Genomic DNA, 19474 nt, shown 5'->3' with positions numbered 1-19474 from the left:
TTTTTCATATGGTTGATCCTTTGAATTTTTTTTTTGGTCTCTATTTCATTTAGTTCTGCTCTGATCTTCATTATTTATTTTCTTCTGATAGCTTTGGATTTGGTTCATTCTTGATTTTCTAGTTCCCTGAGGTGCAATATTATGTTGTTACTTTGTGATCTATTTTTTATGTAGGAATTTAAGGTTATAGCCTTCTCTCTTAGCACTGCTTTTGCTATATCTTAGAAGTTTTGTTATGTTATGTCTCTATTTTCACTCATTTCAAAATTTTTTTTAATTTCTGTGTTCATTTTGTCATTAACTCAAAGATCATTCAGGAGCAGGTTGTTTAATTTTCATGTATTTGTGTAATTTAAGAGTTTCCCTTAGAATTAATTTCTAGTTTTATTCTACTGTCGTTTGAGAAGGTATTTGATATGATTTTGATTTTTTAAAATTTATTGAGACTTGTGTTGTGGCCTAACATATGGCCTGTCCTGGAGAATCTTTCATGCACTCATGAGAAAAATGTATATTCTGTGGTTGTTTGGTAGAATATTCTGTAAATGTCTGTTAGGTTCATTTGTCCTAAAGTCCAATTTAAGTCCAGTGTTTATTTGTTGAATTTCTGTCTCAGTGATCTGTATGGTGCTGTCAGTGGCATGTTGAAGTCTCTTACTATTATTGTATATATTGCACCCCATCTATTTTCTTAGGTCTAGTAGTAGTTGTTCTGTGAATCTGTACGTTCCAGTGTTGGGTGCATATATATTTAGGATTGCTGCTATCTCTTCTTGTTGAATTGATCCTTTTATCATTTTATAATGTTTGTCTTATTTTTTTCTTGTTGATTTAAAGTCTGTTTTATCTTAGATAAGTATAGCTGTTTCTGTTCATTTTTGGTTTCTGTTTGTTTGGAATATGTTTTTCCATCCCTTTATCTTTAGTCTGTAAGTGTCTTTACCAGTTAGGTGGGATTTTTTGTAAGCAGTGTATGGTTGGATTGTGTTTTTTAATCCATTCTGCCAATCTGTATCTTTTAAATGGAGCATTTAATCCATTTCTGTTCAAGAACTATATTGACATGTGAGTTTTTATTCCTGTTATAATGTTAGTTGTTATCTTGTTGCTTTGCAGTCTCGTTAGTGTAAATGTTTTATAAGACCTGTGAGTTTTATACGGTCATTTGTTTTTAGGATGGTGAGTATTGATCTTTAATTTCTATGTTTAGAACTCCCTTAGCATTTCTTGTGGGATTGGTCTAGTGGTAATGAATTCCCTTAGCATTTGCTTGTCTGGGAAAGACTATTTCTTCTTCGTTTATGAAGCTTAATTCTAATAGAATACAAAATTCCTGGTTAATAGTTTTTTTCTTTAGAAACCTAAAAATAGTATCCCAATCTCTTCTGGCTTATAAGGTTTCTATTGAGAATTCCACTGTTAGTCTGATGGAATTTTCTTTACAGATAATTAGACATTTTTCCCATGCTAATCTTAAGATTTTTTCCTTCACACTGTCTCTAGATAGTCTGATGACTATATAACTTGGTGACATCCTTACAATGTATTTTTCTGGAGTTCTGTGAGCCTCTTAAATCTGGATGTCTAAATCTTTAGCAAGTCTTTAGGGATGTTTTCCTCAATTACTTCCTCAAATAGACTTTCCAGAGTTTTTGCTTTTCTTCTCCCTCGGTAATACCTTTGACTCATAGGTTTGGACATTTTACATAATCTCTTATTTCTCAAAGTCTTTGTTCATTTTTAAAATTCTTGTTCTTTCTTTCAGTCTGACTGTGTTAGCTTGAAAAACCTGTATTCAAGCTCTGAGATTATTTCTTCTGCTTGGTCTAGTCTATTGTTAAAACTTTCAACTATGTTTTGTAATTCCTTCAATGAATTTTTCATTTCTAAAAGTTTTGTTTGGGGTTTGGGTTTTCTTAAAAAAAAAAAAAAAGACATACTTATATCTTTGGTAAATTTGTCATTCATATCCTGAATTGATTGTCTGATGTTTTTGTGTTGGCTTTTACCTTTCTCTTGGATCTCATTGAGATTATTTAAAATTAATATTTTGAATTCTTTATCTGGTATTTCAAGGATTTCATTTTGATTAGGATCCATTTTACAGAATTAGTATGATTTTTTAACACTCTGTTTTTGCATGCTTCCAGAATTGTTCTGCTGCTTCCTTCTCATCTGAAGAAACTGTCTCATTATTTTTTTTAATTTACTTTCGTTTGGATGGAATTTTTTTTCTCTTGAGGATGTGACTATAATGTATGCTGTGTAGGGTCATTTGGCCTTGGTTCTTGAGCATTCAGTGGCAAAGACTCTCTATGAGTTCATTGGTTATAGATATCCTTAGTGTAGTGGCTTTATCAAATGCTGATTGTAGTAGTGATGTACTGGGCATGAAGAGGCAATAATTTTCAACCTACTCTTTTTAAATGTTTTTGGTAGTCAGGCATGGCACATGCCTGTATTCCCAGCTACTCAGGAAGCAAAAGCAAAAGGATCACTTGATTTCAGGAGTTTGTGGCTATTGTGTACTATGATCTCATCTATGTATTCTAATAGAATACAGAATTCATGGTTAACAGTTTTTTTCTTTAGAAACCTAAAAATAGGATCCCAATCTCTTCTGGCTTATAAGGTTTCTAATAAGAATTCCACTGTTAGTCTGATGGAATTTTCTTTACAGATAATTAGACATTTTTCTCATGCTAATCTTTTTTTTTAATACTTTAAGTTTTAGGGTACATGTGCACAATGTGCAGGTTAGTTAAGATTAGCTATGAATAGCTACTGTACTCCAGGACAACATAGCAAGATCTCATCTCCCCAAAGACCATGGAAGCTGAGAGTCCAAAGAAGGAGGCTGACAAATTCAGTTTCTTAGGAAGACACCCTTAATAAGGACTTACAAACAGAAGTTGTAGTTTTGGGAAGCCATGATACAAGATGGTGAATCCCTGCCTGATTGTTTGGTTTCTTATTTTAATTACAGGTAGATTAATAGCATTCCTATTTTCAGAGAGCATATAAGTTGGCTGAAGGCTTATACTACAAGTAAGTAGAAAGGGAGAAAGAGAGGAAAAGGGACAAAATGTCAATAGCTAAGCAAATTTAGCATAGCCACTGATTTGAGGTCAATTTTATAAAATGGAGAAAATGCACACCCTTGTTTAATGTTGATTTTCCATGTCTTAATCAGGTCTGTTATTTTTTAATAATTTAGACATTGAGAAATGACTAAATTCTTGAAACTGGAGAAAAACTTTAGACAAGATAATTTGCTGATGAACCAATGTGAATTATTTCCCAATATTTATCCAAAAAGCAGACAAATGGAAGGCCCACTCTCAAAGACCTTATGAGTTATATGGATATAAACATAGTGAATTTGCAAAAACATCTCAAGATGAAGGGGTTAAAATGGAGTTTTTTCATTGGTAGAACATTTTGCATAGCATTTTAAGTATTGCACCTGTTCATTAGCTCTAGGGAGTAGGCATTTTCCTCTAGATAGCAGAATATGAGTGACTTTTTCTTGCTGTCACACTTTTTAAGGATTCTATAATGAACCTTTATTACTTTGATAATCATCAAAGTGGTTTAGAAACCAATAATGAAAAAGTATATGAGAAAATTAAGAGTGCGATGAAGCACATGTAAGCCTATGAAAAGAATGTTTCAATTTCCTAAAGAAGGCTGTTACAACACAATTTTAGTTCAGAAAGTGTTCACTACACATCCTCTGAGTTCCCATGCTTTGAGTGGAATCATGCTTTGAGTAGAATGGGAAAGGGTAAAGATATATGGAATGCACATGGTTAGCAAGGTATGTTGAATGCAAAACCTGGTGCAGAATCTCTTTAATTCTGTTATCATTCTATGTGAGGTTTTCACAGAAACAGGACCCACTCTTTGGCTTCTTTTACAAGGGAAGAAAAGGACACATACTCCTTCCCAAGAGAAATGTGTGCTTACTTGCCAAAAAAAAAAAAAAAAAAAACACCATGAAATATCTCCCATTTCACTATGTAATTCTAGAATTATGTCAGAGAAAAAAATAGAGAAAAACATATCAATATCATAATTCTGTTAGGTATAGTCTTCCTTCATGGCAGAGTCAACTTCTGCTAGTGTGTAAAGAAATTACTTTGGAAATCACCCTGAAAATCTTAGCCAAATGGAAAGTCCTAAAGCAAAGTACATTTCTTGTCATTTTAAACATTTTTTCAACTTGACTATATTACCGATAATAGTGAAGAAAGCTATTCTATCCTATTCACACTCTTAGGAAAAAAGAAGCCTGTTATGAGTCCTAATGGCTTCATAATTAGCAGGAAGAGATGACAATAAAATTCTTAATTGCAACTTTTTTCATTGACTTGGAATGTCTTAATTTATTGTTGAATTTTTTATGATGGAGGCTTTTTGAACTATGACATGGGTGCCCCATCTCTTAGAGCATATCTTCCTTCAGCCATAAAATCAAGTGTGCTGGGAAAACAATCCATATGCTTTTCCAGGCTGAAGAAGAATGGAGCCAGCCCCTTTCTTGTTCCTTGGTGCACAGTGGAGCACATCAAAGGAACAGGACAGGAGGGTGTCAAGGAATACTTGACCTCAGTATGGTGCTGATTATAACCATATAGTGCTGGGTACCATGCTAAGCATAATATGTTTCTTCAATTATTTCCTCCAAGGAGTATTATTATCCCACTTTAAGGAACAGGAATATTGAGGGTTAGACAGGATAAATTACTTATCAGAATTTCCTGAGTGAAGCCAGAATTTGAAGCCAGGATTATCTGACACCTGAAACCAATACCTTTAATGACTCAGCCTGCTGTCTAATCTCTTCCTAAACCAGCAGTTTCCATCACCAAGAGCTTTCCATTGGCCTACAGTTCACTGAATTTGAATTACTCCACCTGTTAATTGGCAGGTATTAAGTGCTTATAGGAGCATAGGCTACAGGAAAGTTTATTTTACAATAAAATTTTGTAAATACTTTGAAATGACTACAGGACAGAGAAGAAAATGACAACAGATTATAAATTTGCTTATGCCTAAAAAATTGAACACATGAGGTTTTATTGCATCTTGAATTTCTCATTAGTTTAATACCACTTTTACACCATTTGGTATATCGTTAATTTTGCTGATTAACAAAAGAATTAATAATATTTAAGTGTATTGGAGTCTGAGTATCTCAGAACCAACCATTCAACAATCAGTAGCCTTTAGGCTCAACAACATATTCTTAACTCCTCATTTCCAGGAAGGATAGATTAATATTTAGAAATATATGTAACAGTCATCCACAGTGTTATAGATTTTCCCCTGATAGAAATGAAAATTATGGTGTGACTTCTTCATATTGTGATATATCAGATTGGTCCTTTTTAAATATTTTTTTTCTACCTAATGAAAATAAACTTTGTAGAATGTTCAAGGCAGAAGCGCTAATATTGTCTAATAGACTCTACTAAGGAATTCAAATCATAAGCTCCTATCTTCTTTGATATGAAATGTTAAAATCTTAAAAGGATTATCTGTATAACTTGTGACTGTTTCAGCAGCTTTGTAACTAAGCACTTACCTTATCACACAGCATTCCATATGTCACCCTGGGTTCCTGCACACAACGTACACACAAGGGGCCATATTTCATGAGTATTACTTCACAAAATTGTACTGGTAGTGTTCTATGTTTTTGTAATTATGTTCTCTTTTTCCCTCCCACAGTTTATATTGGCCCGTCATGTCTCAAATTCTGTTCTGGCAGAGGACAGTGCACTAGACATGGTTGCAAGTAAGCATCTTAAAATAACACTTATGCTTCTCCTTTTTGGTGTGTAATGTATATGTTGAAGTCTCAAGTCATTTAATAATCTTTTTTAGGATCGGGGATCTTTTTAAGACAAAAAATTGGATATTTCTATTAGAACTTAAGTGTAATTCAAATGTATTTTTAAGTGAAAATTAATACATTTTATATTAGGCTAAATTGTGGACAAATTTAGCATTCCTCATGTGAATTTGTGAACAAATTGGAATTCCTCACAGCTTGATGGCTGCCTTTCCTGCCTGTAGTTACATCCTTTTCCATAAACTTGTTCGGGTGTTCATGAGTCACATTGTAATTCCTAGCATGCTTTGTAAATGATTATAAAAATCAGTAATGACCCATAGATCCAATGCTAAAGGAAACTGGACTGGACCAAATTTAGCAGATTTGATAAGCAAATTCATCATCTTTAAATATAACTTAAGCATCTTGTTTACTTTTGAAAATCATTTGAGTCTTTAATAAATTATAAAGTATTTTACAAAACAATGCTGTTGAATATGAAGTCTGAAATTATACATTAATAATGTAATATCTAATTACCACCAATGAATTATTTTATGTTTATACCAAAAAATGGATATTCACATTTATTATGTCATTCTTATATTAATATTTAATTATAAAATATTCTGGGAATTCCCAAAACCACAGGCAATCTGTAATAAAGATAAGTGTTCAACAGCTGATCATCTAGTCTACTTTTTCTTGTCCCTCCAACAAAAAGAGTAATTAATCAATTAGCTAATTAGTTAATGAGTAGAGAGCTCATAAAAGAGCTTTGAACCTGGATCATTTAGAAATTGTAGGCTGGGCATGGTGGCTCATGCCTGTAATTCCAGTACTTTGGGAGGCTGAGGCAGGTGGATCACTTGAGGTCAGGAGTTCGAGACCAGCCTGGCCAACATGGTGAGACCCGATCTCTACTAAAAATACAAAAATTAGCTGGGCATGGTGGCGTGCATCTGTAATCCCAGCTACTCGGGAGGCTGAGGCAGGAGAATCACCTGAACCCGGGAGGTAGAGGTTGCAGTGAGCCAAGATCGTGTCACTGCACTCCAGCCTGGGCGACAGAGTGAGACTCCATCTCAAAAAAAAAAAAAAAAAGAGCCAAGCACTTGTTGACATTGAGATTAGTGTGGCTTTTTAACTTTCTAACTATATTTCAGTGAATTTAATTAACAAAGAGATCACTTTTCCCAATGGAAATTTTTTATAAAGTATGTGAAGAATTGAAAAGCTTCCATCTATATTTCAAAACTGAATATGCATCCCTGTGTTTTCTAGTAAAACTACCAACTCCCATTCCAAAACACTGGTCATTAGATCTATGAAACATTGGCTGATATTTTCCTCAAGTTGTTATGTGCATCCATTATCCATAATCAGACCATCTTCTTAGTGTATTTCAAATAAAATTAACATGAGGCCAGATAGTTTTGCAAATCCTGATGTTGTCCCAAAAAGTTTTGGGGAAAAAAATTACCTAGAATGACAACTTTTATTTTCAAAAAATAGAAAGTGGTATTTCTAAAAAGACCTAGCTATAATTACAGTAGTCATACTTCAGACTTCATTTTATGTGTATCATATTCCTCTTAGAATTAAGTGGTTTCATTAAGGCTACCATCTATGCCACCCATGGTGGATACAAACAGAAATCTAAATGGTAGCTTTATGCTTTTGGACATTGTTCTTTTTTGACACATAATTCCGAATAGTCACAGTCTTTTCCTCCTTCTGAGGTTTTACAGAATATTTTCACCATTTAGAACTTTAGTGTTTTTCCCTATTTCTAACAATGTTTTATGTAATACTCATTGGGTTTGTTCACTTACGGCTGAGCTAAAAGTTTGACTACTACCTCCTTTTCCAGCAATGTGTACCTTATTGAATTTGAGCAAAATCACACAGAAAAGAAATGTATATGTAACACCACTTACTTCCTTTAAATAAATCATTGAATCTGGGACCTTTGCAACTTTATATTTTTCTCTCCTCTTTACTCCACCTCTCCCCCATGTTTTACTGCTATTTGCTATCAAGATTCTACTCGCTCATGTTCCCTCTAACACTTTCTGGCCTGTGTACAATCCCAGGCCTGGTTCTCTAAATGGACACACTACTAACCTGATAAGCCCAACCCTGTTAGAGATGCTAATGAGGAGACAGAGCATTAGAACCCCTTTCTTCACGAGTGTCATCCATGTAGCTTAACAGTGGGGTGATTTTCCTGACATTACAGGGTGACTATACTGCTAAATTTAAGCATGTGTAGATGGATTAGTAGCAGACATATTGGGACTCAGGAGAGCCTTGTGTCATACCCGAAATCACCAATGTGTGTGACCTTGTTGTTTTGCTGAGAAACAAAGACTACAAAGTTTTTTGTTTTTTTTAAAAATTATTTTTAAAAAACTACTTTATCTTTATCAGCATTATATCTCAATTGAATAACCTTTGATTAAAAGTAGACTTTTAAAACGACTAAATGGAAAGTGACTCCAATGTGAGTCATCTCTAAACGATCACCAGTTTCTCCCAGTCACTTGTCCTGAGAAGACACATTTAAGATACACAAAAATGTAATTGCCCTAAAATGCACTCTGGAATAGATAGTCTTGCTAAGGAAAATTAATTCCAATTCGTGACTGTGGTAAAACACATTCAGTTTCCTGACTTTAAAATGTGTTCAATTTAGCTGATTTAAAAAATTCTTTTTTGGAAACAACTTGGCTATTCAGTCTAAGTTCAGTCTAAGTCCATTAGACAACATGTGAAAGAAGGCTCATCCAGTAAATATTGGCTTTCCTTTCATCCCCTTATTGATGCTACTTAAGATACCAAGACAACCTTCAAACTTCATGCTACAGTAGTTCTTAGCATTTTAGGCTCCAACTTATTTGGTAATCTGATAAAACCTGTGGACCTTCTCCCCAGAAAATCCAATATACATAAAACTGGGCATTTGATTTAGCATATTTTTACATTCCATGGACTCCCTGAAAGGCCAGCATAGACCCAAGTCTCAGTAGTACTGCCAAAGAAGTATCCTGAGTCATGCCATAGTATCACTTCATTGGTACACTTGCTTTGTAAAGGCTTGTTTCAGACTTCAGCAAGCTTTGAATGCTCCCATGAGAATCCCCCACTCAAAAAGATACCAATTGAGCAACATTATAAATGTAGTGAGAAGGAAATAGCACAGTAAAAACAAATAATTTGAAACTATTTCCTGATGAATAATCTCCTTAAAACGTAGATGTTTCCATTGCTGATTCATCTGTGATGATGTTTTCTCACTGATAGAAAACTTGGGGCACTCCTGTATATTCTAGTCAGCTAATATAAATACAGCACATTCTTACATAGAAGCAAGCAGGTGGTTGGGGAGTGGGGAAAGGTTTGTTTTTCTTAAAGTGCCACTAATTTGGGAGAGTCCACTGAGAGGCAACACAGTTCTGCTAAGGACATCTATCTAGGTCAAGGGTGTACACATTCCCTTTATACATTTGAAATAGTTAAAGATAGATTCATTTTCCAATAGTTTCTAAATATTTAAATTAATTCCTATCACGAACATAACATGTATTTTAACATTTGTTCTTAGAAAAAATTTATTCTGGGTATCTTATTAGAAGTGCTTTATGCTGTTTCTTTTATAAATTTAATGAGTGTTATGAATAAAATTATACATAAACCTTTTACAGATATTCTAAGTTGGAAATGTGTATGAACATAGATGTATTTTAGATAAACTGCTGAATTACTGTTTTAATCGTAGGCTTTTTATGGGAGGGCTGTGCAAAGACTGTATTTGTCTGGAATATTTACAGTCGATTAGCCCTTATCAAGTCTTTAGATTCAGTAGTCTCCAAAGACTAATGAGCCTCATTTACCATTCAATCAAATCCTAGTCTCTGGACTTCTTCCTCCCCAAAGTAGATTCAAGAATCTCCGAAACAGCCAACAGTTTAAGATTTAATTTCACCATATTTCTTTCAGGTGTGACCCTGGATTTTCTGGCCCAGCTTGTGAGATGGCATCCCAGACATTCCCAGTGTTTATTTCTGAAAGCTTTGGCAGTTCCAGGCTCTCCTCTTACCATAACTTTTACTCTATCCGTGGTGCTGAAGTCAGCTTTGGTTGTGGTGTCTTGGCCAGTGGTAAGGCCCTGGTTTTCAACAAAGATGGGCGGCGTCAGCTAATTACATCTTTCCTTGACAGCTCACAATCCAGGTGAGTGAAGGCAGGGTAGAATACATACAAAAACCAGATACTAATGTTGAATTTAGTTATACTGTCAATTTTTATTTCTTATATTTTTTCTGATAGACATCTTCTCATTTTTAACTAGGGTTGGAGGGAGCCTACAGTTTATTGATAGTTAATTTGCCCTCGTTTTTAGTAAATTAGGAGGCTCACCAATGACTTGGATATTAATGACTGACTAGGTTTTTTAAAATATGAAATGTTAGCATCAAAACTATGTTCTTAAGCCAAGAGCTAGTTAATTATTTATGTAGTTTTATTGATTTGACAGCTTGTGGAGGCTGATTAGATTTACTCTACAACTTCCCTTCCCCCAGTGTCTAATAAATAATGCAGTAAAGAAGTGATTGGCATTTCAAGTGTATGTACACAAGTACATAGTATACAAGTGTGCATAAACATCCAGTTATATTTTTATGGATCTATCTGTACATAAAATATGTATATCAACATGTACATAAATATCTACACATATTCATATATCTAACAATGAAATTTCTTAACATTTTATAAAAGAGGGGTGAGTAGAAACATAATTTGAAATTCTTTAAAGACCAAAATGAACATTATGATTAAAAATGTTTATGCATACACTAATTATAGACAATTTCTGTCTAGGTTTCTCCAGTTCACACTGAGACTGGGGAGCAAATCTGTTCTGAGCACATGCAGAGCCCCTGACCAGCCTGGTGAAGGAGTTTTGTTGCATTATTCTTATGATAATGGGATAACTTGGAAACTCCTGGAGCATTATTCATATCTCAGCTATCATGAGCCCAGGTATGTTGGAAAGCATTTGGAAAAATGGTTGTAGAGTGAAATCTTCTCCTGGGGAAATCATAATTCAAATGGTATAAAATTCTAGATATTTTTCCATTGACAGATGGAGCGCACAAAGATTGATGTGTCTTGCAGTGAAAAACTACCAAGCCGACCCATCCATTTGTCCCACTGACTTCTGATCATTTGAAGTAATTTATTGTCATAGTTTTAAATATGGATCTAAGGGAAATATTTTGATGCTTATAAGCATCAAGAGAAAAGTAGGCTGGGCGCAGTGGCTCATGCCTGTAATCCCAGCAGTTTGGGAGGCCGAGGCAGGCAAATCACGAGGTCGGGAGATTGAGACCATCCTGGTCAACATGGTGAAACCCTGTCTCTACTAAAAATACGAAAAAAAAAGCTGGGTGTGGTGGTGCGCACCTGTAGTCCCAGCTACTCAGGTGGCTGAGGCAGGAGAATTGCTTGAACCCGGCAGGCAGAGATTGCAGTGAGCCGAGATTGCACCATTGTACTCCAGCCTGGCGACAGAGCGAGACTGTCTCAAAAAAAAAAAAGAGAGAAAAGTAATTAACACTATTTTCCTTATTTAACTATAATGTAAACTATTACACAGGATTAGAATATGGCACTAAATTATAAATGCTGTTGATAAATACTAGTGATATATTTTAATATGTTGTAATAAATTATATTATATATATCTTATAACCAATATGTTATTAAGATTTACATGTAATATACTTAAGTAATGAATACAAGGAAATTTTTTAGCCTGTATAGTGTCTCTGGCAAAAATGGGGTGTTAGGGTTTATTTAAAGCCCTTTCTTCAGGCCATTTCTATTTTTCTTTAGTGTATAGATTTCAGCATATATAGTATCAGTTGTCAGATTTAAGTCTTACTTGAAGCTGGGCTATCTTTCAATGTTGGCAGAATAGTAACACCATTAGTGGTACAATTTTAGGTGTGTCTAAAAGATCCTTTCCACTCCTAAAACTTATTGAGCTACTCACTGAAATTCCTTTAAAAATATCAAGGGACGAGGAGGATGGGGAAAGCTTAAAATTAAGGTTTAAAGTTAAAATTCCATCAGAGTAGTTGATACTGTGGCTTACATTCACAGTCACATATAAATGGACTAACATTCCATTTCACTTCCTGGAAGTATATTTTAATCATGAGGAGATGAGAAAGACAGAAGGATTTGGACACGAAAGTTTGCATTGGCACCCTGGAAAAAAGACAGGGTTAAGGAAAGTAGGAGAGAGGGGACTGAGGATATATTTTATATATTTTACAGTTTTGCCTAGAACTGCCTCCATATTTAAGTATTTGCAAATAGATGAGAACTTTTATTTTCATAGAAAATGAAGTAGCATGTAACAGATAATGATTAACATCTATTATAACTTATAAGTGTTATACATTATAAAATTTTAAGAATGCACCAGCTGTATTGGGTATTTTCCCTGTATAGGTAAAAATCTAGTGCTAAACTCAACTTTCTTACTGAGTAGAGACAAATTAATCCTAAAGAAACCTTTCATGGACTCTCCATAGTAACCATTAAAAGAAAATTAAACAAAAAATCAAGGTAATGATGATGAAAGCATGAAGAAAATATCACCATCCTAAGTTAAGTTGGCCTAAAGCACAATTTTTTCTAACAAAGATGGACAGCTGCAAAATTCAGTAATCAATCTATATCATGAAATTTAATTAATCTTTGTTGATATGAAAAATAATTACACATTTAATGTGCTATTGCAAAGGCGCGTTTAATCTTGCCTGCCATTTGACAGCAACATTTTTCTTCTAAGAATCAAGGTAGCTTTTCAGTATTAGATATGTGCATGGCTTGAAAGATTAAGATCAAAGTGGAGTTTTTTTAAAAGGAGAACGTGGTAATGGTAGCAAAAACGCTTTAATTTTCTATATATATATATATTTATCTCTGTCCATGAGATTCTTCCTCCCGCCCCCTCTATCTTACAAATATTAATAAAAGGTGACATGGCAGAAGGGGAAGTTGATATATTCTAGATAACAAATTATATTTTATATGATAAATAATACAAACCATGTAAATTCTTCATAAGAAAGTTAAATATATCTTGATGCCTTTAGCTATTTGCTGTATTTCCTTCAGTGTAAATTGCTGCCTGTAATTGCCGTGAATTCCATATTGCTTCTTTATGCCACTGTTGTTCAAAAATGAAGTGTGATTCATAAATTAGACATGCTAGTTGGCTAACCACTATTATTCCTCAACTATTTTAAATAATTTGCTTGCCTATGATTCATTCAGTAAATAAAGGAACTCTATCTGCTTGTTATTAATAAAAATTTAATATAAGTTAGTCTTTTAATTCAAACTGACTAGAATGTCTTTTGAACTAATTGGTATTTTTATTAATTTAAAATTATGTATCACTGGTGAGACTAAAATTATCCTAGCTTTTCTTCTTAATTATAGGGCTTGTTTTTACTCTAAAATTACTATGAAGTCTAATCTTAGCTTATTTTTATGTCTTGATTATTATATTTAATCTCCTCTTTGTTCTATCATGTCATCCAATTCCATAGTGTATATCATGGTAAAACATTTTTTAAGCAATTTGATCTTTATATTTGGTCTCCTCTTTGTTTCTATATGTCACCCAATTCAATAGCACATATTACTATAAAACATTAAAAAAAAATCTATGAGGTTAGGACCTACAAACAAAAGGAAAATTGAGGCAGAAAGTTGACTTAAGTCTCTGTGTTCTCTTCTACGAATATTCTGATCAGACAGTTCCACAGCTATTCTAACCAGCCACTATAATTTGCAAAGAGAGGTGAAATCATTAGGAACTCCCCCTACACCCAAAGATACGATGTAGAAGTTAAGAACAAGGCTGTAGAGCTAAGTTCCCCAGGTCCAAATCCTGGCATTAGCACTTATAGTCTGCTTAACCTTAAAGAGATTAGTTAACCTCCTTGTGCCTCTGTACTCACATCTCTATCAGGCATATACTGATAATACGTACTATGCAGCAAAAATTTGTTGAGTCCTTATTATGTGCCAGATACTGCTCTGGGTACTAAGGCATAATAGTGAAAACCAGACAAAAAAGTTTCTGGCCCTTGCCATAAGAATAGCATTATTCTAATTTCACAGATAAAGCTGCTGAGACACATAGAAGCCAAGTGCTTTATCTACAGTTGCAAAATCATTAACCATTAGGAGTCAGAGTGGGAACTCTGGCCCAAGAGTCTGATTACAGACCTGTAGTCTTAACACCTCTGCCGTGAAAATATTGGTCACTTCAGTCACCAATATCACATTCATATACACTATTTTCCTTAAAAGTTGCTTGGGAAATTCTAGTTTCCAGTTGTTATGTTAAAAAATAATAATTTATTTTCGTGAGAGAGAATAGTAACTGTTTTTATAATTAATATGAAGAAAAATTATAACTTTCTAATAACATAATGCTAAACAAATTAAATTATTAAATCGATGACTGATATCTTCATTGTTAAACCAGTTTAAATATAGTTTATTTAGTTTCTTTCTATATATTATGTAGTTTTATAAATATATGCATTTGTTTAATGAACAGATTTGAAAAATTAAAATGAAAATTACTAAAATACTTAATTTAACAAAACCTGACTCTTCTAATAAATTTACACTGATGAAAAATTTTACAGATTTTAGAAAGTATTTAAAACTCATAAATGTATTATAGCTATGTATTTTTAGTTTAAGAAGTGTTTTTAGGGCCAGGCACAGTGGCCCACGCCTGTAATCCCAGCACTTTGGGAGGCCGAGGCAGGCAGATCACGAGGTTAGGAGATTGAGACCATCCTGGCTAACACGGTAAAACCCTGTCTCTACTAAAAATACAAACATTAGCTGGGTGTGGTGGCATGTGCCTGTAGTCCCAGCTACACGGGAGGCTGAGGCAGGATAATCACTTGAACTTGGGAGGCAGAGGTTGCAGTGAGCTGAGATTGTGCCATTGCACTCCAGCCTGGGCAACAGCGCAAGACTCCATCTCAAAAAAAAAAAAAAAAAAAGAAGTGTTTTTAAAGTTTTATTTCTGTATTTGCATATGGATTTTCCTTTATTTAGAAAATATGTTTTCTTCTATTGGAAAATATGTTTTCTTCTATTGCAACAAGTCCTACCAGTTCTGTACTGTTTGTGTAATCAATGGTGATAGTCATGTTAGTCTACCCCATATATCCATGTACAAATTATTTAAAGGAAAAATAGGTAATTATTTTTTAAATAACTTTCAATATGTAAAACAGTACATTCCCAAGAGGTGGTTTAGCGTGTTTCTTCACACAATAAAAATATGAAAGCCAATCCAATTTCTCAGTAAATTCAGCCTTAGATGTTGAAGTTTTAAAATAATTTCTTTCTAAGTTATTCCACTAGTCACCTGGCTTAGGAAGTTTTTATTTGCTCATTAGTTAAAAAAACAAACAAAAAAAAACAACAAAAAAAAACTCAGCCCTTTCAGTGTGTCTTTAATGCAAGCCCCTTTCCTGGTGTTTAATTGTACTTTGACGGTGACAAATGTTCCATTTGCCATTTGCTTCACATCTCACCTGTGTATGGATGCGATCAGCATGGTACTGTGATTTATGGAGCTTTCAAGTAGGTGTCATTGCAGTGGCAATTAATACATGGTTCCCACTGCTGTGTACAATAATTGCTCCTGGAAATTAGATATTATTCTTAATTTTCTTCCCCATTTGTCAGATGCAGGTTTATTGTCATAGCTGCCATGACACAGCAGATGACCTCACACATTATGCTAAACTCATGGGAATGAGGAAGTGTCCTGGTTCCAAACAGCCAAAACTGTAATATGTGTAACAGGCTGTCCAAGATCCTTTACTAGACTATGATGAATACTGTCACTTTGACCACCATGTTTATTGAGAGCTTTTTCAAAAGCAGAGGAGTGAAAGCAAAGTTACATTTTGGGGTGTGTGTGGAAGACTTTGTTGGAAACAGACAGGAAACTGGACATCTCAAAAAAAAATGTTTATAATCATGGGAGAACTATTTCTTTAATACTATACTTCAGGGGGAAATCTATCCCACTATAAATATTTGTGTTTTAAGATACAAAATAATCTAAATTTTGACTTTTTTTTTTCTCTAGAATAATCTCCGTAGAACTACCAGGTGATGCAAGGCAGTTTGGAATTCAGTTCAGATGGTGGCAACCGTATCATTCTTCCCAGGGAGAAGATGTATGGGCTATTGATGAGATTATCATGACGTCTGTGCTTTTCAACAGCATTAGTCTTGACTTTACCAATCTTGTGGAGGTCACTCAGTCTCTGGGATTCTACCTTGGAAATGTTCAGCCATACTGTGGCCACGACTGGACCCTTTGGTAAGGATTTCATCATTGTTATTGTTACAATTTGCACTAGGAATTAGAACATGAGGATGATCTTCCAGTCTATTCAGCATTTAGTCATTTGTTGACAAGTATTTACTAAATAGGAACTACTTGAAAAGAGAACTACTGTTTTCAGGTTGTTACAAGTATGTCTACACAACCCTACTTGTTTGTCTACAAGTAAAATGTCTTGTAGGACCGAAAACAAAATACTGATAGATTTAAATAAACATAAAATTTTCCCATATTTATTAATCTCAAATTTTAATTTCCCACAATTACATATTTAAAAAAAAAAAAACCTCTTCAAAAAGTGTTAGTTATTAAAGTGATGACCATATTCGCCCTCAGAGGCCCATGGGGTTCATAATGAAACATGAAGTCACTCTAGTGACTATTTTAATAAAATTTATCATGAGTAGCTCTGTTTTCATGCTCTCTTATATAAGTCCCCAGAAGTATTTTTAGCCATGATTGGTTAACTAACATCTCCTTTTTAATCCATGTTATCAAACGCTATTGGACCAGTGACTCATATAGTTAATGCCAGTGGGGTTTCAAAATTGTGGGATAGCCTAATTAAGTTACCCTTCATTTTTAGATTTTTCCTCCTGTGGTCATATGCGAATTTAATTATACAACAAACAGTCAATAATTTAAAGGTGATTAGTACTTCATGTACATCAGTAGGATAGTACAACAGTGTTGAGTAGGCTCAGGAGCTGGCTACTTTACATAGGAAACTCTCGAGAGGCTTCTCGGAGAAAGCTACCTTTGTGTAGTTCACATGGTAGATATAACACATTCTACTGATTGGAAAGTGGGAGAACATGGAAGCTCCAGCCACATAAAGATCTGGAGGAAGAGAAATGCAACTACAGGAAACTGCGGTGCACACAGTTCCCGCAGGCGAGAGTGACCATGGCGTATTCGAGGACCAGGAAGGAGGCCAGTTGTCCTGGAGACCAGGTAGTGAGGTAGTGAGTGTCAAGGAAACCAAGAGATGTGCAGAGGCCAGATCTTTTAGGGTCTTCTAGGCCCAGAGATCCTGGACTTAAACACAGTCCTGCATGATTCCAAAACCCACGACCTTCACCACTGTGTATACTGCCCCTCTCTAGGTTCCTTTAGGACTGGAAATATGGTTGAAGAATAATTTTCTAAAAGACTTTTATTTTGTATTGAGTCATGGTCAGACCAATTTAATTCCTTCAGATGAATATCACTGAAAGCTATTCACCACTGTTGCCTCCAGAGAGCATATCATAAATGACCCATCAGTGACCTTATCATAATTAGAGGTAAATTTTACACACTATTGTACAGAAAATTACCTTTGATGGGACTTGTGCATGTATAGTCAGATCTCACACACAGCAGGCTAAAATTCTAGCATCAAAATGACAGCTAATGGAATGGAAGTACAGCTGGTCACTTTTCCTGCAAGCACTGTCAAACTGGATAGAATGAAATTCCTAAATTTCTATAAGACAAAGTAGGGAAGGTTATATTGCACATTTTCTTTCTGGTTTTGTTTTGTTTTGTTTTGTTGAGACAGAGTTTCGTTCTTGTCACCCAGGCTGGAGTGCAATGGTGTGATCTCAACTCACTGCAACCTCTGCCTCCTGGGCTCAGACGACACATTTTCTATTTGATAGCCTCAGATGCTTGTTTTTACAGATGTTCTTTCTTAGTCCTGGAGACTTTAAAGAAAATAAATGATTAAAGCAAATAAGGTGTAAAGGTATAGAACAAAATGAGATTTCTTAGAATTTTATGCTTCTGAACATTTAAATTGACCTGAATTGACAGTAATTCAAACTGATCATGTACCATAAACTATATCCTTCAAGTTTGTATAGAAGAGTTTTTTCCTAACACTTTTAATATAACAAAGAATCATATCATGAATGCAAGTCCTGTATCATGTTTATTTTCATAAATAGTTAGCATCTGCTCAGATAAATGCAAAAGTTGCTGAGCATTTTAATTTAACACTTGCATTGAATGCATGATAACAGCAGTTTAATTTCTGTGCTTTGATCAAAACCCTAAGAACAATATCCCTTCACACAAGTCTGATGAATATTCTTAACCCACCACCGCTTTAATTGGTGGAGATACATTTACTTTGTGAAAGTACAATCACAGTAATTATAGAAAAACCATAAGAAAACATAAATAATTGTACAATCCCCATGGGCACCTTGAGCAGCACCATAGGAGTTTTATTAACAACCACATGTGAGCAATCGATTTGACTTTCTGATCTTCTCTGAAGCAAAAAGGAGTTGTCTTGGTTATGAAACAACAGAGAGTATACCCTGGTGGTGATAATGAGACTAGAGAAACACATTAACCACTTTAATAAGGACATGAAAAATGCTTGCTTCTCATTAAAATGAAACAACATGGAAGATCTCAAACTGTTCCTATTTTCTTAGCCAGTGAGTCAGAATAAACCCCTTTTAGTGACATTGTTTTCTCTCTGCCCCTGTTGAGGAATACATTGTCCAAGATTTAATGTGAATTCACCTTGGGGATGTTTTTCAGAAATACTTGTTACAAAATTAAAATTTAAGTGATGATATTGACCAACTATTTATTATAATCTCATAGTCCTAAAACAAGCTGTCATTTTTTAAATGTAAAACCTTTGGAGCATATTGTCTTATTAAGTAAAAATTATTTAAACATATTTAAGTATGCAGTCTCTGCCCTTCAATGACCTTGTTTCTCTCAAGGGAAATTTTGAAATATATATGTGGTCTTACAAATGGCTGGTGTTAAATTAATTATTGTTGGTTTTTCTCAGCTGGTTGTTCATTTGGTTCTCATTTTCTAACTCATGACTTTCCGTGAGCATAGACTGTCGTTACTCAGAGTGTTCTTCAGGGAAAACTTGGACAATTGCTTTTTCATTAGAAGAACTACAGTCAATATGCTACAAATCACTTTCCAGTATGTCATCCTAGAGCACTTTTTTCCAGTGGAGAAATGAATTGCTTTGAATTCTTTGAATACTTTCTTCCATACATAGTATCTGAACTCAGAACTTCTGTCTGCTTTGGGTTCTAATATTCCTTAAAACCTCTTACATATACTTTAAGATCACTAAGGGAAAAATTCTAATTGAAGTTTATTAAATATTGCATCTAATACTA

The 19474-nt window shown here is 34.3% G+C and overlaps 1 protein-coding gene across 3 annotated transcripts in view; it reads left to right on the top strand.

Moving 5' to 3' along the window:
* RELN (reelin) overlaps positions 1 to 19474 on the top strand; it is a 520521-nt gene that overhangs the window by 338779 nt on the left and 162268 nt on the right. For all 3 annotated transcript variants that reach the window (XM_003825720.5, XM_055114793.2, XM_063606317.1), the window contains exons 17-20: positions 5737 to 5803; positions 9845 to 10078; positions 10730 to 10891; positions 16065 to 16301. In XM_003825720.5, the coding sequence (XP_003825768.3) occupies positions 5737 to 5803; positions 9845 to 10078; positions 10730 to 10891; positions 16065 to 16301 (700 nt within the window). The remainder of the gene's footprint in view (positions 1 to 5736; positions 5804 to 9844; positions 10079 to 10729; positions 10892 to 16064; positions 16302 to 19474) is intronic.

This window comes from Pan paniscus, chromosome 6, assembly GCF_029289425.2.
Source record: "Pan paniscus chromosome 6, NHGRI_mPanPan1-v2.0_pri, whole genome shotgun sequence".
NCBI classification, from domain to species: Eukaryota; Metazoa; Chordata; class Mammalia; order Primates; family Hominidae; genus Pan; species Pan paniscus.
Note: the sequence above shows the minus strand (reverse complement) of the source record. Positions and strands in the feature narration are given on the sequence as shown.